Genomic DNA, 20,672 nt, shown 5'->3' with positions numbered 1-20,672 from the left:
GCTTCCACAACTGTTCTTCACAGTATGTGAAACTAAAAGAAATCTGCAAATATTTTAGACATAAATCAGAAAGAACTTCAGAAACATTTCTATGAAAACAGAACAGCACAGGTTTATCAGAACTAACAATATCTATATAAAATTTTAAAATATATATATGCACTAGACCAGGCTTCAGACAGTAGCACTAGTAAAGGTCTCCACCAAATCACATCAAGCCATCTGAGTCTTCCCATCCTGAAACTGCAGACTATTTCCTATCTGACCTATGATGTCAAAAGACATGATCTTACTAGCTGACCCATAAATATAACCATTTTTGGGACGGTACCACATAAAACACTGATCTCCAGCTCTGGGGATCCCAGCATCAGAAGGACATGGATCTTCTGGAATGAGCTCAGAGAAGAACACAAAGATGCTCTGAGGGCTGGAGACAGGCTGTGAGAGCTGGGGGTGTTCATCCTGGAGAAGAGAAGGCTCCAGGGAGACCTTAGAGCCCCTGCTAGGGCCTAAAGAGGCTCCAGGAGGAGCTGGAGAGGGACTCTGGACAAGGGTCTAGACTGACAGAACAAGGAAGAATGGCTTCAAATTGACAGAAGTTAGGCTTAGCTATTAGAAAAATTCTTCCCTGTGAGGGTGGTAAGGCCCTGGCACAGGTTGCCCAGACAAGCTGTGGCTGCCCCATCCCTGGAAACATTCAAAGCCAGGCTGGATGGCACTTGGATCAACCTGATCTAGTGGAAGGTGCCCCTGCTCATGGCAGTAGGCTGGAAATCAATAATCTTTAAGGTCCCTTCCAACACAAACTAGTCCAGGATTCTGTGATTTGATGACCTTAAAAGTAGCATGAACAGGTGAGCAAGTGCCATATATTTACTTATGGAAGTATTTTTCAATGGGCCAAAACTGGATTCTAACACCTACAAACATTATGTTGACAGTTCAAATAAAGTCATTCACAAAGAAAGTATCTCAAAACAACTTTCAAGATTAATTGAATATTCTTTAAGACACAGGCTCTCATATAAAGACATTGAGTTACTGATACCCTTGGCTACACCTCTCCCACTCTCCAATGTATGATTAATGATTAAACTCAATTTATTCGTATTTCACCAATGCTTCTAAAGTCAATTTACCCTTCGCAGCACACTTTCCCCTTTTTAAAGCTTCAGTAGCTAATTGGTCAGTTGAGCCTTACTCTGACCTTCTAACTCAAATTCACACCACATACTACATTTTCCCTTCATACTTAACAAGAACAAAACTTTCTTCCACCCTTAAAAGGGTCCTAACTGAAAAACACTGCATACTACTACTGGAAACAGAGTGACTTGTGAAGCAGTCTGTGATCTGTTGCAGCAAAGTAAGCCTTTCCATCACCTTTAGTCCTCTCTCCAGACTGCTCACCTCTGAATTAGAGGTGGGGGCAGGGAAAGCTGCAGGTGAAGCTTCACACATTATCCCCACTGTGGTCACACTAGGCTGATTCTACACAACTTAAGGATTGGTTCAGCAGTTAATTTTGGCTCACTCAATGTTCTGTTCCTACCCACACTTGCATCAACTAATACGCTACCTCTGGTTTAACCAAGGACTAGATATAAACAGGACTCACATTATGAATACCGCAGTGCTTTTTCCTACTCACCAAAACCTCCCCCATGAAACCTTCAGTGCTACAGGACAACTAAAATGCCAGCATTCAGACACAAACGTGAACCCTCTGACTGATTTACCACTCTTCTTTGCCCCTACACCAGCATGCCCAGTGCAGGGAGAAAGACAGGACCATGGTTAGAAGAAAACCCATGAAGTGTTTATAGAAACACTTTCATTATCAAACTTGGAAGGTGGGGATGACACGACAAGGAGACTTGTTGAGCTATGTTTCCATGAACCATGGGACAGAGTTATTTGGGACTTAGAGAACTCGCGTGCAAAGACCTGTCTGTCTATTCCACACCTAACAACAGCACCCACCTGATCCAAACAATCAGGTGAAGGGCATGGGTTTTAATACTAGACCATTTCTATCATAACAAATTTATTAGCATTCAAAATACCCTTTGCATAAGAATTTTAGAACCTACTAAAAGCACTTAAACATTTAACACATTAAGATCTTCCACATTATTACATATAAACTCAAAGATACAGCTGATGGAAGCTGAAGCTGTACTTCAGCATTTTGGTTAAAATCATGAGTGTGCTAGAGAAGGAAACTTCCCAAATACCCCATTTATTATGCCTTTGTTCACTTCACAAGATGAACCAGACAACAAGAGTAGGTTCTTTTTTAGAGTAAATTGGAAAATACACTCTAGATGCTCTCAAGAATCTCAAATACTAATGGATTTGGGTTGTTGTTTTCTTTTCAGATTTACTAAGCCAGGTCAAGGAAAGCCCTTCTGAAAAACACAGTGAGTATTCAGTTTTCAGTGACAACTGTTTCTCTCTGCAAATCTGCCTATTCTGGGCCTCACTGTTTGCTAATGTACACAAGCTTACTCACTTGAGTTAGGGCATCCAAGAGTAATTATGCTATTTAAGTCACCTTTAAAGTTAAACTCATTAAAAATCGTATTTCGTGGTCTACCTTAGATGGCTTAATTCAGACTCATCATGTTGACAGGAATACAGTCCTTCCTTTTCTTGCTGTGTGGTGTAATACTTGAGATTAAAGAACTGACTCCATATGCTAGAGCATTCTGAGTGCTGCATCACCTTAATTTACGGTGCTTCTGGATTGCAATTATTCCATTACTGCAGCCAGATGTTTTTCACACAGAGAAACTGCCTTCCTCAATGCCTCACACTAACGCGTCTATCAAAATTTACTACACACACAGTTATCTTTACTACTAGAACACTTTCTCCCTTCTTTTTTTAGTTCAATAAGGATTTAAAACACCGAGTTGTAGACGATTTGAAGACTACTGCCAGGCTAAAATGGGTACCTATTCTTTTGCGATTACTACATTTCACCAAACCCCAAAACACGCCAAGGATCTCACCGCACAGAACAGGACGGACAGGATTTGTATTCCGTTGTTTACAGTCTAAAAGAGACCTTCCCCGGCTCCCCGCAAAGGGAAACAAATACCAGCTGCACGCCTCACCCCGGCAGAGCGGGGCTCCCGCCGACTTCCCAGCGGGGCTGACCTGGCCCTTTCGCACGGTACCGGGGAACGCGGCGTGGGAGAGTCACGCCTGTGTCAGCGGGGCACAAGGGCACCCGTGCAAACCGGGGGCGAGGCACGGAGCAAGGAGCGGTCTCGGGTGAAGGGGGGCAACACCCGCAGCAAGGCACTGCCGAGGGAAAGCCGCCGCCGGTGCCCGGCGCTGACGGGGCGCCTCCGCCACCGCCCCGGCGCCCCCGCGGGCGGGACCCCCGACCCGGCACGGCCCGGGCCGCGCCAGGGAGCGCGTGAAGCGAGGGAGAAAAGGCCGCACCGCTGACACCACCTCCGCGAACACGCCGCGACCCCCGCCCCGCCGCCCGAAGGGCGCTGCCTTAGCACCCCCGCCGCCAACCCTTCAGCGCGGACGCTCCCGCCGGCGGCCGGTCCGGCGCGGTTGGGCTTTACCTCGGTGCCCGCCGCCGCGGGCCGGAGGGCAGCGGCGCCGCCGCCTCAGCCCGTCCCTTCTCGCCCCGCGCGCGCCGCCCGGGCCCGGCCGCTCCCGGCTGCGGCTGCGGCCCGACTGCGGCGCGCGCCGTCAGGTGACTGCCCGCAGCACCGCCCGCCCCCCCGCGCGCGCGCGCGCCCCGCGCCCCGCGCGCACGCCCCGCGCGCCCATTGGACCCGGCGCTCGCCGCCGCCGGGCGGCCGCCCACACCGCCGCGCACTGCGCATGTGCGGCTGCGCTGGCGCGCGGGGCGGCTGCGGAGCGCCGGGTCCTGGCGCCCGCCGGCCCCTGCCGGCCCCTGCCCTGCTTCCTTCCCTGCTTCCTTCCCTGCTTCCTTCCCTGCTTCCTTCCCTGCCTTCCCTGCCTTCCCTGCCTTCCCTGCCTTCCCTGCCTTCCCTGCCTTCCCTGCCTTCCCTGCCTTCCCTGCCTGCCCGCTTTCCGTGACTCCTCTCCCTCCCTCCCTCCCTCCCTCCCTCCCTCCCTCCCTCCCTCCCTCCCAAATTCCACGTACCTGTTTGTCCAAGGGCAGCACTGAGGGCAGCCCCCTCCAGAAGCTCCTGAATATAACCATTAATGACAGCAAATGAGGCATTGTAAGAGCTCTGATGGGAATTTCATTGTTAAGATATTTTAACCCAGTTTAACAATTTAGTGTGCCTTTGAATGATTGGTTTTGTGTCTTGTAGAGTGACGCACTGATTTATGCTGTATTTAAGTGTCACATAACTTCAGCTGTTTTTACAGTAGACTTTCAGTTTTGGTGGAGGCTAATATTGATTTTCCTTCAATGTCTGTTCACTAATGGCCTTTCACCTTGTTAAGAAGGCAGAATTTAATTATTTTTATTTATTAGTTGGTCAATGTATTCACCAGTACAAAGAGTTGAGTTACAACATAACCTAAGCAATTTGTTGGAATTTAAATACAAGAACAGCTATTAGGTAATGATATCCAAAAAGTAGCATTTGGCTTGAGATTTGGGTACTAACAAAACTTAAGGTATTCTGAATTAAAGTTTTTATGCCTGCTTTTTATGTTTTCTGTGACTCAGTTCTCACGGTTTTACACATGTTGAGAATTCCTCATCCCCTGGAATTCACACTTGAAGAGAGGAGCTTAAAGACAACTGTTTAGATGATAAAAATTCAGTTGCAGAAGCATGAGATATTTACAGTGTTTAAGCATAAAATTTAAAATACCTGCTACTGGACTGAAAGTTAGAGTTTTTTGGGTTATTTTGGTCTTCCACAAAGATTTTTGTGGGGAAGAGAAAGAAACAGAAAAGGGAAGAAATGAATCAAAACAAAAGGAGCTCTTACTTTGGCTGAAAGATTGACTACAAAACCTTGGACCGCACCCACCAAGAAGGGATCTTCATCTCCTGTTCTGCATCTTAGGAATGATGCAATTCTTACTTCCCACACAATAGGGAGTGAAGTTACAGTGTAATAGCTTGGTTCTCACTCATAGGCTGCATACTTTCTGCATTGAAATTAGATACAACTAGAAGAGGGGGGAAAAAACACAAACTAGTCCTTTTTTTTTTTCCTAAAAAGGAGAAGTAAAAAGGAAATCTGGGAATCTAAGCTGAAAATCAAGGACACATCTTACTGCAGATGAATAATAAATGTTTTAAGCATTTAAAACAATATAAAAACTTAGATGATAAATGCTCACAATATTAGCATGCATGATAACAAATAATAACAATATCATCAGAAGAAAGCAAAGGAAAATGTCCCTTTTTTGAAATAGATTTATTTTTCTGATACATTGGTGGCATTAATGGGACTCTAAGTCCCATTCTATCAAATGTTGTCAATTCCTTATGAAGCCTGGCTGTAGCTGTCTCTGTGTTGTTTATTGCTTCTGGCACTCTAAAAGCTCCAGCCTCAGCTACCACCAGTTTGTAACTCAATTTATTGAGCTCTGGCTGGTCTGTGGGCTGATACTGGCCTAGAGAGATGAAAGTGCTCTAATCTGCAGGTTAGTTGTGAGGACTACAGGACACAGGCTATACTATGGAATATTTAGGCCATCTTTAATATTGGGTGTGTTCTCATCTGCTCTTGTCTCCACTTTTTATCCTTTCTATACTGAAGCTGGTTTCCTGCCATAGCAGCTTGACTAATAAATTCTCCAGAGGTAAATTGTGACATATCCCAGGGCTAAAGGTGATTCATCTCACCTATCTCAGCCATCTAAAATTTAGCTGTCTAGTCTAAGCTACTCATCTAGGGTCCCACGTAGTTGATGGAGCTAGGTAGGCATCTCCATGGGGTAATTGTTCCCTCTCTGTTGCTGGTGTCTGTCATGAAACTCCTTTTGGAGATACCTGCCCCATGCTTCTGTGGTGGAAATATGTATGATTGGGTTAGGCTGCAGAGATAACCCCCATATTAAACCCATGGCCACATAGTTCTGCAGGATGCTGCCATCAGAATCCTTCATAGCAAAAGTGCTGGGGAGTCATCGGGAAAAATTGATGCTGAGGGCCCAACTTCTAGTTTCACAGGGGAGAGGCTGATGACCCTGTTGCACACATGGCCACATCAAACATGACTTCTGTAGGCATCGTATACAAGATTTGTCCATTTTACATTCCAGTAAATGAAAGCCAAACTACTCCTTCCAGTGAACTTGCAAACACAAAACCTGTTTTCTAATCTACATTTAGATAACATTTTCTAACTGTAAATTGAGCTATCAAGGAGCTACTGTGGTATGTATCTAAGTGATTGAAACCTCAGGACTGTGTCAATATGTATGAGCTGAAAAACTGGCTCTTATTTTTAAATGGTTTTTGAAGCTTTTTAATACATTATTTTAGAATTTATTTCCATACCGTCTTCTGGTGTATGTGTGTAATACTGTTCTAATCCTTGGGAACACACATGCTTATTTTTTGTGGTTTCTGGCTTACAAAAGTCTTTTGTTCGTCCTGGAAAGGGATGGTGTTAATCATAGGAAATTATTTTAACATTCAGCTTTACAAAAAATGAGAAAAAGAATACTTTCTATCTAGAAGTAAATCCTATGCTAGTAAACTATCTTTTAAAATGCAATTGTAAGTGTGATTCTCTTAAACCTACAGCTAATATGGTCAAGATTTACAGCAAATCTTCTTAAAATGAAAACTGGTGTTAAATGTGGTTTGTTACCTTTTTTTCCCCCCCAGATATAATTTTTAAAACCATCATCCTTAAATTAAGCATTCATAACTAAATTTAATTAACTAATAATTAAAATAAATAACATTTCAATGGGGAAAAAAAGGACTTCTTGAATAGAATGAGAATTAGTTTTGATTCTGTGAGAAGGGATACAAACCATGAGTAAACAATGGCAAAAAGGTGGGAAACAAATTTAAAAGTGTCTAGCTGTGGAAAATGAGGTCTACTTAGATAGGCTGGGAGAGCTGTATGAAAAGAGAAAAGAGTGAGAATTGCAGCAGGACAGCTAAAAATATAAGAGTTTATAAGAGTTTAACTTAAAAGAGGAAAATGATTTATTAATGAAAAATGGATTCGCCTTCCTGGAAGCTTGGAGTTAACACTGTCGATGGCTGCAATTTTGTCAGACAGCGGTGCCTGAGCTGACTGATCTGGGAAAAGACCAGAGATGTTCAGGAGGTGAAATTACTGCAGCCAGGCTGTCTGGACCAGGCATTTTCACACCATAGCTCTCTTGAACCCTGTGAGGAAATTCAAGGTGGGAAAACCAGAGTATGTCATGCAGGGCTTGATGAGTGTTTCCAGCCTCGAGTAATGCTGTAAGATCACACCTGGAAGGGCTCTGGGTGAATTAAATCCCTGTGGAAGAAACCTGAGCCTGAAACCAGCAGGCTCTTAGTTTCCAGCCAGATGCATATCCACACATGGACTGATGGAAACACCAGGAGTTTGGGAAGATGGAGGGAGACCTGGTGAAACACCTGATGAGGATGTGTTTTCACAGGACCACAGAATAAATGCATAACAGACCCCACCATTTCCATGTGCCATCCCCCTGTGAAGGATTTTCCCTGCTGGGGAAAAGAGTCATCTCTTCACAAAACAAACTACTTGGGTGGAAAGAACACATCTGTTTTCTTTAATTTATAATACAGTCTATTGGGAGTCTCCTGAAGTAGCAATTTGGGATGACCCCTTTGCATATGCTTAGATTAGGAGAAGTAATTTCTGGTAGTGCAATATTCCCACACATATCTGGTTATTGCTTTCACTCTGAACTGCTTTAACCCAGAAATTTATTCCTCAGCATTTCATTATTGGGGCTATCTGGGGTACTGGTTTGTTGCTCCTCTAGAAAAATGTGAACCCCCCACCCCAGATCATAACCCAGGGAATGTTCAGTACATCTGCAAAAATAGGTACCCTGAGATTTCTTAAATGACAAAAGTATTTGTGGGTGAGACACTTAAAATGTTGAAACTTTGGACCTATTCCCTATGAACTGTAGTCATACCCCTGAGAGGAGAAGGATGTTGAGTCATAGCGAAGAAAGGAAAGAAAGAAAAACTGAGTGTTTTTTCTATTGCAATCATCCCAGAGGTCAGACGCAACCAAGACAGACAGATGAGCAACAAAAACACTGGTTAAATGACTCAAAAGGTTAGGTTTTCAGGCACTGGGCTGAAACAGTTCAAGTACTCTGAAAGAAAATATGGAGATAAAGCATTTTTTCTTTTTGAGTCTAATGCCTGAAGAAAGATTAATTTTAACATTTATTGGTAGATAGCTTCTGAAGGACTTGTACTTAGGGTGTCTGAAGGCTACTGTGAATATATGGGGACAAGAATAGAGCAGAATGAAAATGCATTTGTGTTCAGAGGTGTCTGACAGTTGCATAAAGCAATATCTTTTGCAGGATGATAAAATTTTAAAAGTACCTTATGAAGCTACTCCTTTGCTTAGATAAATTCTTCTTTATGATCACCCACTTTGCCTTTGCTACACAGAATGACTGCAGAAGTTAATGATGTATTTGAAGACCTGGCTAAGGCTGGAAAGCACACCAAAAGTAGGGAAGATCACCCTGCACTTGGCTAAGTTTTAATTTCACTACATAAGGTTCTTATTGTAACCTGCAAGTCATGTATTGATCATGCAGTGACTTGCCAGGAAAATTGTTTGACTGTTTGACGTAGTCACTCTCCTGTTACAGCTTTCAGAAAAGGTGATTTATTTTCCTGAGGTTGTACATTTCCCCATTTGTCATAACAGAGGAAAAATTGATTCAGTATCTACTTCTGTCTAGAGCTGCACATTAAAATGCCCCACAACAGAGGCTGTACAGTTTCTGGGACTCATTACCAAGCTGGAAGCTCAGTTGAGAAACCAGGGTGATTGCTGGTCTGTTTGTCACTGTGGTGATCCAGTAAGAGGAGGGAGCCAACCTTCACCCATCTGCTGTGTCTATCTGTATTGCCTTCTGTTCTCAAGACTGGCCAGTCAGCTCATCACGGGCCTGGGTGTGACTGCAAGTCATGATGAGTCAGGGTTTAAGTGCAGAACTCTACTGAAGGGAAAATGAGGCCATTTTTAACTCTACTTTTGATTTTATCTCTAGGTTAGTTCTGTGAAAGTCACCAAAGCTGCTACACACAGCAGAAAGTAACCTTGTGCAAATCAGACACAGAAGGAGATAATGCCATCAACACAAACATTAAAAACAAAAATTAAAAATTAAAAAAGAGAGAGAGAGAGACATAAACCTGCAATTCCTTGTACTGGCTCTGATAGCTTCTCAAAACCAGATCATTGGATGATGCACAAACTAGTGGTTGGTGCTTCCCAGAGGATGGAAGTTGCTGAAAACAGCAAGCTGACGATTGGAAAGTGCACTTGCAAATCTGGAACTAGTTATAGAACTGATGGAACTGATTATACAGTGTCATTTCCTGATAACTTGGTTCTTAGTTAATTTTTTGTCTTAGGAGGTATAGTTTAGCTCACAATAATCAGCGACTTTCCTGCTGTCCGTACTTTTCTTCTCCCTCCTTTGCACAACTCAGGATCCACACCTCAGGAGTCTGGTTGTACCAGGATTGGAGGAGACTCACAACCTTTTTTTAGAAAAGGTTGGAGCTGGGAGCTGGGTTTCTCACAATGCAAGTAGGAGCGTCTTGAAACCAGTGTTAAAGCTTATATCAGGAACACACTGTTTCTTTTCCCCCTTTCCTTCACAGAATCCACATGGCTGGGGTTTTAAGGTACATCTGGTCCAAACCCCCTGCTCAAGCAGGGCTACACAGGGTCCAGGGCCATGCCTATACACTTTAAGATATCTCCAGGGATGGAGACTCCACAGTCTCTCTGATCAACCTCTGCCAGTGCTTGGTCACTTGTACAGTGGAAAGGGATTCCCTGATGTTCAGATGGAGCTTCCTGTGCTCCAGTTTGTGCCAGTTGCCTGTCACTGGGTGCCATTGAGAAGAGCCCATGTCCATCATCTTTATACCATCCCTCTGGTTTTTACCTGCTAAGATCCTCCCTCAGCTTTTGCTTAACAGGGATGAAGTACTAAAGGAAGGCTGAGGTAGGCCAAGATAGCTAGTGAAATACATATTTAGTCAGCAATATTTTCTGGTGCTGTTCTTGCATGATTCAAACAATTTTGAGGCTTGCTTTTTTTCATACAAACCTGTAAATATTGCTCTTAATGACAGTGCAGGTCTTGAGTGTTGTTGGAGCCTGGATGCTACTCTGGGACATTTTCAAAACAGTCTGAAAAAAAATACCTGAAGAAGTCAATGAGGGCTTTCTAAATACATCCTGGATTGTGCAGTAGCCTACTGTTACAGTATGCCTTGGGGCTGGTTTGACATCCAAAATGGTCAAATGTACACTAGGCTTGAGTGCAGTGGTGAGTATATCAGTGATCGTTTCTTTCCAAATTTTGTGTCTTTCCTGAAATTGGCCCCTATCTCTTTTTTGCAGAGCTCACACAGGGTTTTCAGTCCCAAGGAAAGACCAGCTTAATTACATGTTGGCTGCTTTACCTCTCAACAAGTATTTGGAAGGTTGAGGAAAAGGAGGGCAGGTAGAGAAAGTGAAGGGCTGCCACACTACCAAAAAGCTGGGAGATAATCCAATTTTTGTGGGTCCTTCTTTGCCCACTTACTTCCTGATTAAAGAGACCTACAAACTTGAATTTCGTGTAAGGTGATTCTGGACTGTTGTTTTGCTTAGGAGATTAATTTTCCTTTAGTATTTCCTGTGCCACTGTGATTCTTTTCTCCAGTACAAAATTCTCCTCTTTTTATCTGTCTAGCAAATCCCAGCTGTATTGACTCAAGGATGTCTCACTATGTAGCTGGTTGTTGTAAGGCTTTGTGTAAGACTGTTGTCTGTGGGTGGGTGCCCAAGAGGGCAAGACCCTTACAGCCTTTCTAAGAGGATGTGACCATTTGTAGGACCTGCAGAGCAGTCTTCTCTACCTGCTTATGCCAAGCACACTGCTACTCTTGGGGCATCCAGGGGAAGTGCTTGGGAGAGCAATCTGCTGCTGACTAACCTCTCAAAATGCCCTGTGGCAGTGATGTTCTCTGTAGTGTGTTGGACCTGTGCATATTACCTGCTTTTCCTCATATTCCTCCACCTCAGAATGACTTGGAAAATTTGTGATTCTGGAGTTTAGGTGGAGTTTTGCAAGTTAGGGTCAACTTGTTTACATCTTTGCTTGCAGCCATGGCAGAGCACAGTAAGGTTTGGACATGATAAGACACAAGCTGTCAGCTCTGAGTGCTCCCTCACATGCCTTAGATGGATCAAAATTAGATGTTTTTCTCTGAACATGAATTTAATAAATACATGCAGAAAGTGCATGTAAATACACAGTAGTGACTCCTGCCTTATTAATAGATCATGAGGCGTGGATCATGAGGGTGAACAATACAGGGACATTTTTAACAGTGTTTCTGAAGTAAAATAACAAATATAACAGAAGCATTTGGGAATGAAAATCAACTGCCACTGCAGCTGGAAATGTAGGCTTTGGGACTGGCACTTATAGCCTATGTAAGGAATGTCAGTGCAAAATTATACAAGTCTACGGCTGTGGGTTAAATACTCCAAAGAGAGAGCAAAATGGAATATAGTATGGGCTGAATCCCTCTTCTGCTAGGACTAAGACATTTAATAGAGCACATGTACATTAGTAGAAGAGTAGTCCCACTAAGATCTGAGTGACCAAGTCCTTAAAAATCTATTCAAAACATACCCTGTTCTGTTGCATATCAGGAAATCTGAGAGAAATGTTTCTTCATTGCTCTGATCTATGCTATTTTAATACACTTGGCAGTTTCATTGATGGCACAATATGATTTAACAAACAGAAAGGATATAGCAGAATGAGAAGGAAACTTCCAGACACTAATCTCAAATAACAACGAGTAACAGATATTTTGTGTAAAACCAGTTTTGGGAAAATGCCCTTGTGTAACAATAATTAATGACCAGTTTCACCATCTTTGGAAAATTACTTTTTTCACAACTGTTCCATATATAAGGTTTTTAAACCTGTCTGTCATTATTCATTCAGATTAGCTGAAATGTAAAGTAACATATAGATAAAACACAATTTGAGGCTCTACCCGTTCTGTCTCTCATTGTCCAAATCTTGCCTGTTTGACTGAGAGAGGTCACGTGTCATCACAGGCACGTTGATTTGGACTAGTAGCTGTTCTTCTTCCAACAAGAAACTTTTAATTGTTTTTGCTGCCAGCAGTTGTATTCATAAGGACATGATGACTAAGCTTCACATGTTTCTATTAATATAAAGTTGGCTATCATTGGTATCAATATTTGCTGTTGCATAAAGTGAGAAATATTTTTGATAATATTTAAAAATTTCTAGAAACATCTCAAATGTATGTTTCTGTATAGATTTGGGTTAAAGGTTCTCAGTTACACAGGACAAAGGAAAACTTATTTCTGTCAGGACATGAGCAGCTTGCTTGGGGTTTTTTGTTATTTGCCAATTGCAGTGGAAATGATGCAGCAGAAAAAAACTGCTGAGGAGCCAGTTGTATTTTCTAGGTACTTTCTGGTTTTGAAATAACACTATTGATTATCGCAAGTGCAGTGTTTGAATTCAACTGCTGCCAAGTTTTTACACTGCTGATGGTGGTGAGAGTAGAGAAATCAACATTAGAAGCAACTTCTTAACTCGTATCATGTTATTTTCAATATTAAATATAAAATTATATTTAGATTAAATATTTATTTTGTATTATTTTCATGACATTTCTTAAATTACAGTATATCTTAAGAATAGTGTAAAAAATAGTGTGTATTGGAGAGCAGTCTGCTGCTGCTGCTGCAGAAAGCTGTGATTTACCAGAACAGGTGGACAGCCAGAAGGTTGTGAATTAATGTGCAAGATGACACAATGCCACTGGTACTATAAATCCCCTGATGAATGATGATAAATAATTTATTTCTCTCAATTAGGAAAGACAGCATTTTCACCAGATAAAGCCTGTGATAGAGGTCTCTAACAAAGAAAAGCATGATCATAGAATCATAGAATATCCTTTGTTGGAAGGGTCTCAAAAGGATCTTCAAAATCCAGCTCCTTACTCTGCACAGGGCAGCCCCAAGAATCCCATCCTGTGCCTGAGAGCGTTGTCCTAATGCTCCTTGAGCTCTGGCAGGCTTGCTCAGATATGACCTCTGCCCTGAGGAGCCTGTTCTTCAAGGCTCTTGGTCTTAGTTTAAAAGCAAGTGCCCCCTGGGAAAGCAGAGCACACCCCCACCCCAGGAACTTTTCAGGGGTTTGCATAGCTCAGGCTTGGAGGGGTCTGCTGCTCTCAGTGTCTTTCCTTGCAAGGGTTACTGTATTAGCTGGGGTCTGTGGGCCCACCTTCACTTCTACCCTAAGGTTAGGCAGGGCCTCTACCTAAATAATTAACAAAGACATTAGCAAAAACTTGTGTTCCTAAATGAAAGACCATACATTTTATTTTGCAAGTATTGCTCTTAGTGATTCTTCTGGGGAGCTAGAAGAAGTAAAATATTAACTGGTCTGAAAGGGGAGGGAGGCAACTTCATAATAGCTGGTGTGTTTGAAGCACTGTATTTGATAAAGCAGTTCAAACAGCAGCCCTGAGCTGGTGACTGAGTAGCACAACTGCAAATACTGCTCTGTGGGAGGAGTTTGGAACTATGCCTGGGTATATCTAGGTATACAAATACACCTGGTTTTCTAAAACTGACCTCCACTTACATCCAAAATGCAAAACTAAGCAGCATGTTCCTTGTTTGTCCTGCTGCACACAGCTCGATCCGCTCCATCCTTCCCAGTTTGACCTGAGCATCTTCTCAGCGCCCCCAGCTGTGTATGCACAGGCCAGCCACAGCCCAGGAAAGCTGTTGCCTTGTCCCTGATTAGGTGCAGTGCTTGAGTTTTGAGGTGCAGGAGTGGCATTTCCAATGTCCTCAGTGTGTGAGCACAGGTGAATCCCGGCCTCTGACAAAATGCAGCCCTTTGCCTTCCGACTGGGGTGCCTTGCTGGAAACAGAGAGGACTTGACACCTCACCTCAGGGCTGTGAATTATATTTCAAAAACAGAAGCATGAAATTAGGTGGAGAGCTCCAGTACCCAAACTAGGGTTCCGTTTCTTGTTTGCCCTCCCTCCACTCGCAAAATTTTGCAAAAGTTTCTGGGAAAGGACCCGTTTGCAACATGACAGGATCAGGGTTCATCCTCTGCCTGTGTCCTCCGACTTTCTCAGCCTGTTTTCTGGTGGTGGGGGACACTGTCTTTGAAGCTGACAAGACTGTCCATTACATTCCTCTGAGTATGCTTTGAATTACTTTGGTAGAAATTACTAAAAAGCCACAAAACCCAAAACTGCTATCACCAGTTTTCCTTAGTTCTTCTCATCCCCTTCTGATCATTAGCTCTCCAGACATTAACCTGCTTATGTTGATCAAACACTGCTCTTCTGAAGATAACACCTGGATTTTATTTTAATCCATCTGCATTATTTTAAGCTTGGAATACATGAGTTATAAAAAAGAGGGACCAGGCCATAAAAACTGTGATAGTTAGCTTGGATTAAACTGAGCTTTTTCAGATGCTGTCAGAGTTTCAAAGAGCAAAATACGATATTGTCAACTGCTAGCTAGCTTCCAGATCCAAGATATTCTTGATTCATTGGCTACACAGCCATTATAGTCAAACAAGTATTACTGTGTGTATATATATATATATATATATATATATATATAATATATAAATATTAAAATGAAGCTTAATCTAAAGGGAAAAAATGGCATTTAGGTAGATAAAGCCCTGGAATATCCTTACGGTGAAAACATCAAGTTTAACTATTGATGGAATGAATTAGAATTAGTTAACCAAAAATTTCTCTGGAAAACAAATGAGAGGTGGTGAGAAAAGTTGTGCTGCTGTGGGTTGAATTTAAAGTCAGCATGCTTATAGAAGCTGTTGAAGTACAAAATACATTTGCATTATCAGTTAAAAGCAGAAAACAAACTTCTATGAAAATGAGTTCCAGAAAGGAAAGGTGTCTCCATATCAATGTCAGAGCAGACATGCCTCAGAGATAGAGTCTTCTCCCTACCCTACAAGCTGTGACAGAGAAATAACCTTATACTAGGGAGAAAACCTGTTGCTGTTAGTTAAAAAAAAAAAAAAAGAAAAGAAAAAGAAAAGGAGTTCAAAAGAGCATTTAGGAAAATAAATCAACAAATCTGTAAGAGATTGGAAAGCAGAGTCATTATAAAACAAGTAGTTAATTGCAACAGACTCTTACAATCAGGGAAAAACTGCCCATTAAGAAAGTTAATTGGCTTTTAATAAATTAAGACAGTTGTGTTGCTACAAATAAATCCTTCTTTTCTTTTAATAAAACATTGGTGTGGGTATTAAGTTAATTTTTCTATAGAAAGAGCCATCTGACAGAAGGTTAGAGTAGTTCTAACACAAAACACAATGAAATGGTTCAATTCAAAAAAGGAAAGGATAAACAAAAATTCTAGCAGAGAGCAGGTAACAGAAAAGTTCAGCCCTGAGATGGAAACAGAGTTAAGATTAAATATTTCTGCTTTGTCAAAAAGTACTGTTGTCTCAGACCAATGATGGATGGTTAAACTGTGAACAGGGTTTCCAGAAATAATTAGGCAGAAGGAAGGATGAAACTGGAGCTGACTTCATAGCCCAGCTGTAAAGAAAATTAGTAACAAGAACAAAGAACGAATTACCTGGAGTAGCAACTGAACAAAATAACAATCCAGATCCGCTGTCCAGAGTGAGGGCAAAGTGGGAAAAGTGGGCACAGCAAAGGATGCCAAGCAGCCCAGGCACTATGCCTGGCTGCGTCTCTCCTTCCCTTGCTTCCTCCCTCCCTTCCTTGGGGATCTGTTCCTGCTTGGAGTTTCCAGGAGTTCCTGCAGCACCAGAGATGAATCAGCAGATGTGTCCTGGAGCTTTTGGTCCTACAGACTGGCTCTGGAGAAGAGGATTGGTAGGAAATCACTGCAAGGTTTTCTCCTCCTGTTTGTTGTGCATGAATGAAATGGTCCCAAACAGTTTTCCAAGGAAGTTCCAAAAGACCCACTCACACTGGCACAAAGTTTATGGTGCTCATCTTCCTGACCTTTACTACTCTGCTAAGTCTGTTCTTGAGCATCAAAACCTTCTGGAGGTCAAAGAGTGCAGATGAGCAAACTTATATGTAGGGTATATTTCCTGCATTTCTTATCTCAGATCACCAAGCAATAACATTCTTTTAGCATGTTAGGAAAGCAGCATCCTGCCCCTCATCAGCTGTCTTTCTCAAGAATTTCCACTTGTTGGAAGAAGCTGCAAGTTGAACCCTGAAAAAGCTCAAGTTCTTCTTGAATATAATTCTCCATATAGTATAGACAACTGTCACTTTGTGTCCCATACTTCTTCATTGCAGCAACATAGTAATATATTTTAAAACTGTTGCTTTTTTTTATTTTTTTAAACAGGAATGTTTCCATTGTACTATTGTACTTTCAATCTCATTTTCCATTTGGTTTTCTTTTTATTGTTGAGTGCACTAGAGCTCTCTGGAGCTACAGGACCGTTTCCCATGCATGTTTGAAATAGTTTTGGCTTCTTCTTTGCTACCTCTTTAGTGCCTCTGGAATCCTGGTAACAAAGGGCCACATTTTCTGTTCTCTACAAGCTTTGATGCCTTTTACCAATTATGTGAAGAGCAACAGGCAAAATCAGCAGATCAGGTTGTGGAGGGAGCAGCCCTTTTGCTCTGCTTTGCCCTGCAAAAGTTGGAGGTGACTCCATAAGGAACAGAGGCCACACAAACCTGCTGTGCTGGGTGTTGCCCACAGTGGGGCTTTACATGAGACCCCCAACATCAGGAGAGCAATGTCTGCATCTTCACAGACTTATCATAAGGATTTGAAATTCCTTGTTCCTGTGTTGTGTTTGTGCCTGTGCCATATCCACCTTTGTGTGATTTGGCAGAATAGTTGGTTGATAAGTAGTTAGTTTCTGGGATGTTTTTTTCAAGCAAAGCCAGAACAGTATGGTGCTGATGCTACTCAGAACCTGAGTTTTAGGTACTGTTTATATTCACATAACATGACTCAGAATACCAGGAGTCTCAATCTTAATAGCAGTCCAAGACAGCACTTGAGTGCAGAGAGCAAAGTTTTAAGTGAATCATAGAACCATAGAATGGTTTGGATTAGAAGAGACCTTAAAGATCATCTTGTTCCAACGCCCCTTCCATGGGCAGGGATGGTTTCCACTAGACCAGGTTGCTCCAAGCCCCATCCAACCTGGTCTTGAACACCTCCAGGGATAGTGCAGCTGCAGCTTCTCTGGGCAACTTGTGCCATGACCTCAGCACCCTCACAGCAAGGGAAGAGGGGCATAGAGACTCAGCTGGAAGTGACTAGACCCTTACATCCCTAAATAGTCAATGCAGAAGTAAAAGAACTCTATCCCAGGCACTTAAAGTTTGAACAAACATTTACTGCCTGCTCTTGACCCCGTTCCCAGAGCAGCATCAGCCCCAGATAACATGTGATCTTAGTTGCTCACACCTCACTGGGGCATTTTCTGTGTTGTCCAAGTTCTTGTCAGATGTCAGATGAGATCTTTATACAGAGATCTTCAAAGCTGAAGTCCGGCAAGATATAGCACGTCAATTTTTTGTTTATTTCAAAAAAAAAAAGATACTCAGAAAGCTATATTCCCTAGTCCCTGAGAATGAAGTCCCAAGAGACTCTGCATGCTGCTTACAGAAATCCTACTTCATTTTGAAAACTCAGCATAAATTTCACAGTGAGAAATCTAAGCCCAGTGTAGACTACTCCTCTTCTTCTAACTTCATCCTTTAGCTGGCACCGACTCTTTTAACTAAAAAAGTATTTAGAAATGTGTTTGATAAATATTTAAATGGAGCTGGAGATATTTATTTAGTTGTTTTAAAATAAAATTTCTCAATTATGCATCAGTGAGGTTGAGACTAGCTGGAGATTATATGTTTCATAAATCCTCTGCTTGCAGTGGAGAGATGTTAAGAAAATCCTTCTCTTGAAACAGAAAATTGCATCATCAGACAAAAACCTCCAAATGCTAAAACAGTGTCTTGGGCTGCAATGCAAGATGTAACCAAAGATATGTGTTCTATTACCATTTGTTAAAACCAAGTTGGGGAATGTTCTTTATCTTTTCCACAATCCATCCTCCCTCCAGGGGGATATCTCCTGATAATGGGCCATTGAGTCTCACTGCATGACTGATAAAATTACATCATCCCATTGTGAGATGCTCCACCCAGGGGGAGGAGCCCAGCATTCCTACCTGGATATAATCTGAGACTTGGAACACCACAGACACCCTTTTTTCATTGAATTCCCAGAGGAAGATCAAACCCATCTCATCACGACTGGACCTTCAGAGGAAAACTACACCCTTCTACGGGATCGCTGTTCCAACAGAACCACATCTGCCACTCCAGGAGGACTGCAGCCACCAGCTGGACTACTACCGACACCCTGACCAACAGGTTGTATTCTTACTCTCAATGTTTTTTTGTACTATTGTATTTTTATTTTAATTTTCCTAGTAAAGAACTGTTATTCCTATTTTCATATCTTTGCCTGAGAGCCCCTTGATTTCACAATTATAATAATTCTGAGGGAGAGAGGGGGTTTACATTTTTTCCATTTCAAAGGAGGCTCCTGCCTTCGTTAGCAGACACCTGTCTTTTCAAACCAAGAAAGTAATTTTTTTTGTCCAGTTGTACATGTCATGATAGGTCTGAGCTCACTGTTATCTGACATCTTATAAAGGCACTCAAACTTCCTTATCTTTTGTAGGCATATTTTTTAATACTCCTGACTAGGAAAAAAAAAAAAAAAAAAAAAAGAAAAAGTAAAGAAAGAGGGAAGGGAAGAAGGAGGGAAAAAGAAGGGAAAGCTTTGGTTTTGATTAGTACTGATTGGTGATTCTGATTAGCAAATCAAAAAAGTAGTAACAGGTTCAAGCCAAATTTAAAGGCAGTCTTCTTCCTTCCTAGGTCCAGATATGGATTATTTTGTGTTTGAACTTAATATATTCTTCCTTAACAGTTTACAAAGACCAAAGGAATGGCATTGATAGCATGGAAGAATCAAATTGTAAGATGAAATCACAAGAAAAATTATCATACCACATATGCCTGTGTGAAGTTACATTTATGAGGAGACAGATCTGTGTGCTGAATTATTGCCAGTGCATCAAAGTTCTTGGGTTACAGAATAAATTCAGCTGGACAATATTTTAGCTTTACATCTTTACTTACCACATGCAAACTGAAAATTTCATTTACTTATCACACATCCAAATTCAAGTAGAAATTCATGTGGAGAGCAGAGGACCCACCTTTAACCCAAGCACTTCTCCTCTGCCCAATTCCTACATCAAAAGCAGAATGTACTTTCTCCAACAAAAGGGTGCCACAACCACAACTGTGGGAAACATTTGATTATCTCATCTTTGAAGCAGCTGAGATCTCCTCTTGCTGGAAGAACAGGGAGGGGTAAAGAGAGAAAAAAGGAGGAATGGAATCTATCTGATAGACACCCATGGCATTTTTGTCCTAATCCAGTATTTCTGCTACATTTCCCACCCCCCCCCAAAAAAAAACAAACAAGAGGAGCATTTCTGTAATTAAAAAAGACTACTAAAAGTAGTATTATGCTGTTAGTCTGCCACTTAAGAGCTATTTCTAAATGTATTTTATAGTGCTTTGTAAATACTTGACCTTTCTTCTGTGTTTCCTTGCTTTTTTCTTTTTAAACTCATATAGTTTCATAAAATGACCCTACAGAGTCACTTCATATGGGCTGGCATGGCTGCAGTTGTGTGAGTGGAAACAAATGTGCTTACCAGGAATGACAAAGAGAATGTTTTGTTCACCACTTCTGCATTACAAGCATCTGGCTTGTGTGGCAGCTGCAACTGGATCTGGACCAGCTCATGGTGCTGCAGCAAGATGGTTTTGTATGCACCTTACCACACGAAGGTCCTCCCTGCTGATAGATGCTGTGAAGATTTTTTTAGCCCCCTGATAGACAGCTCAATAGAAAGGTCCTGTTGCAGCACACTGTTTGAAAACTCCAAGTATGTAATAAATTCCAGTTACATACATAAATACATAATACAAATTACATACATAAATTCCAATTAATCACAAAACAGTCAAGGATCAAGCTGAGGCACTGGTCTCTCTGGCCTCAACCCAGCACAACACTTCAGAGCATGAATAACCCTATTTTGAATAGTCCTTTTGGCAAAGCAGTGAGAACTACTCATTGCTTCAAGTTAGGTATATGTTCAAGAGATTTGTTTGATGTGGCCACAGTGCCCCATGGTAAGTGCTGTTTGAACCAGAGCCTAAATCCAGTTTACCATGAGGTGCCTTTCTGGCGTTACTGATTGCTTACCAGGCAGTCTTGCTCATTTAACTCGGACACCTTCATTTCAAAAGCAATGTTAAGCAGTTTTAAATGCCACTTTCTCATGA

General features: G+C 41.9%; 2 protein-coding genes across 10 annotated transcripts in view; one reads left to right on the top strand and one right to left on the bottom strand.

Annotated features, from left to right (window-relative positions):
- BACH1 (BTB domain and CNC homolog 1) overlaps positions 1 to 3,716 on the bottom strand; it is a 33,307-nt gene extending 29,591 nt beyond the window's left edge. For 6 of the 9 annotated variants that reach the window (XR_009277045.1, XR_009277049.1, XR_009277046.1 and 3 more), the window contains exon 1: positions 3,021 to 3,528. The gene's annotated coding sequence lies outside the window, so the exon portion shown is untranslated. Of the gene's footprint in view, positions 1 to 3,020; positions 3,529 to 3,593 lie in introns of those variants that run through there. The other 3 variants (XM_058833655.1, XM_058833678.1, XM_058833645.1) reach the window with 3 other exon arrangements.
- On the top strand, positions 2,956 to 4,332 carry LOC131580462 (uncharacterized). Its single transcript, XM_058841735.1, has 4 exons — positions 2,956 to 2,959; positions 3,134 to 3,433; positions 3,548 to 3,860; positions 4,320 to 4,332. Exons 1-4 carry the CDS (start codon positions 2,956 to 2,958, stop codon positions 4,330 to 4,332), a joined length of 630 nt encoding a protein of 209 aa, XP_058697718.1.
- The last annotated feature ends 16,340 nt before the right edge of the window (positions 4,333 to 20,672 follow it).

The sequence above is a fragment of the Poecile atricapillus genome, chromosome 1 (genome assembly GCF_030490865.1).
Source record: "Poecile atricapillus isolate bPoeAtr1 chromosome 1, bPoeAtr1.hap1, whole genome shotgun sequence".
NCBI classification, from domain to species: Eukaryota; Metazoa; Chordata; class Aves; order Passeriformes; family Paridae; genus Poecile; species Poecile atricapillus.
This window is presented reverse-complemented; position numbering and strand designations above follow the sequence as displayed.

Excerpts from the sequence above, each read along its gene's own strand:
- LOC131580462 (XM_058841735.1), top strand. Across the intron at positions 3,434-3,547 it reads CGGGCCGCGCCAGGGAGCGC|CGCGGACGCTCCCGCCGGCG; the intron begins GTGAAGCGAGGG and ends CCAACCCTTCAG.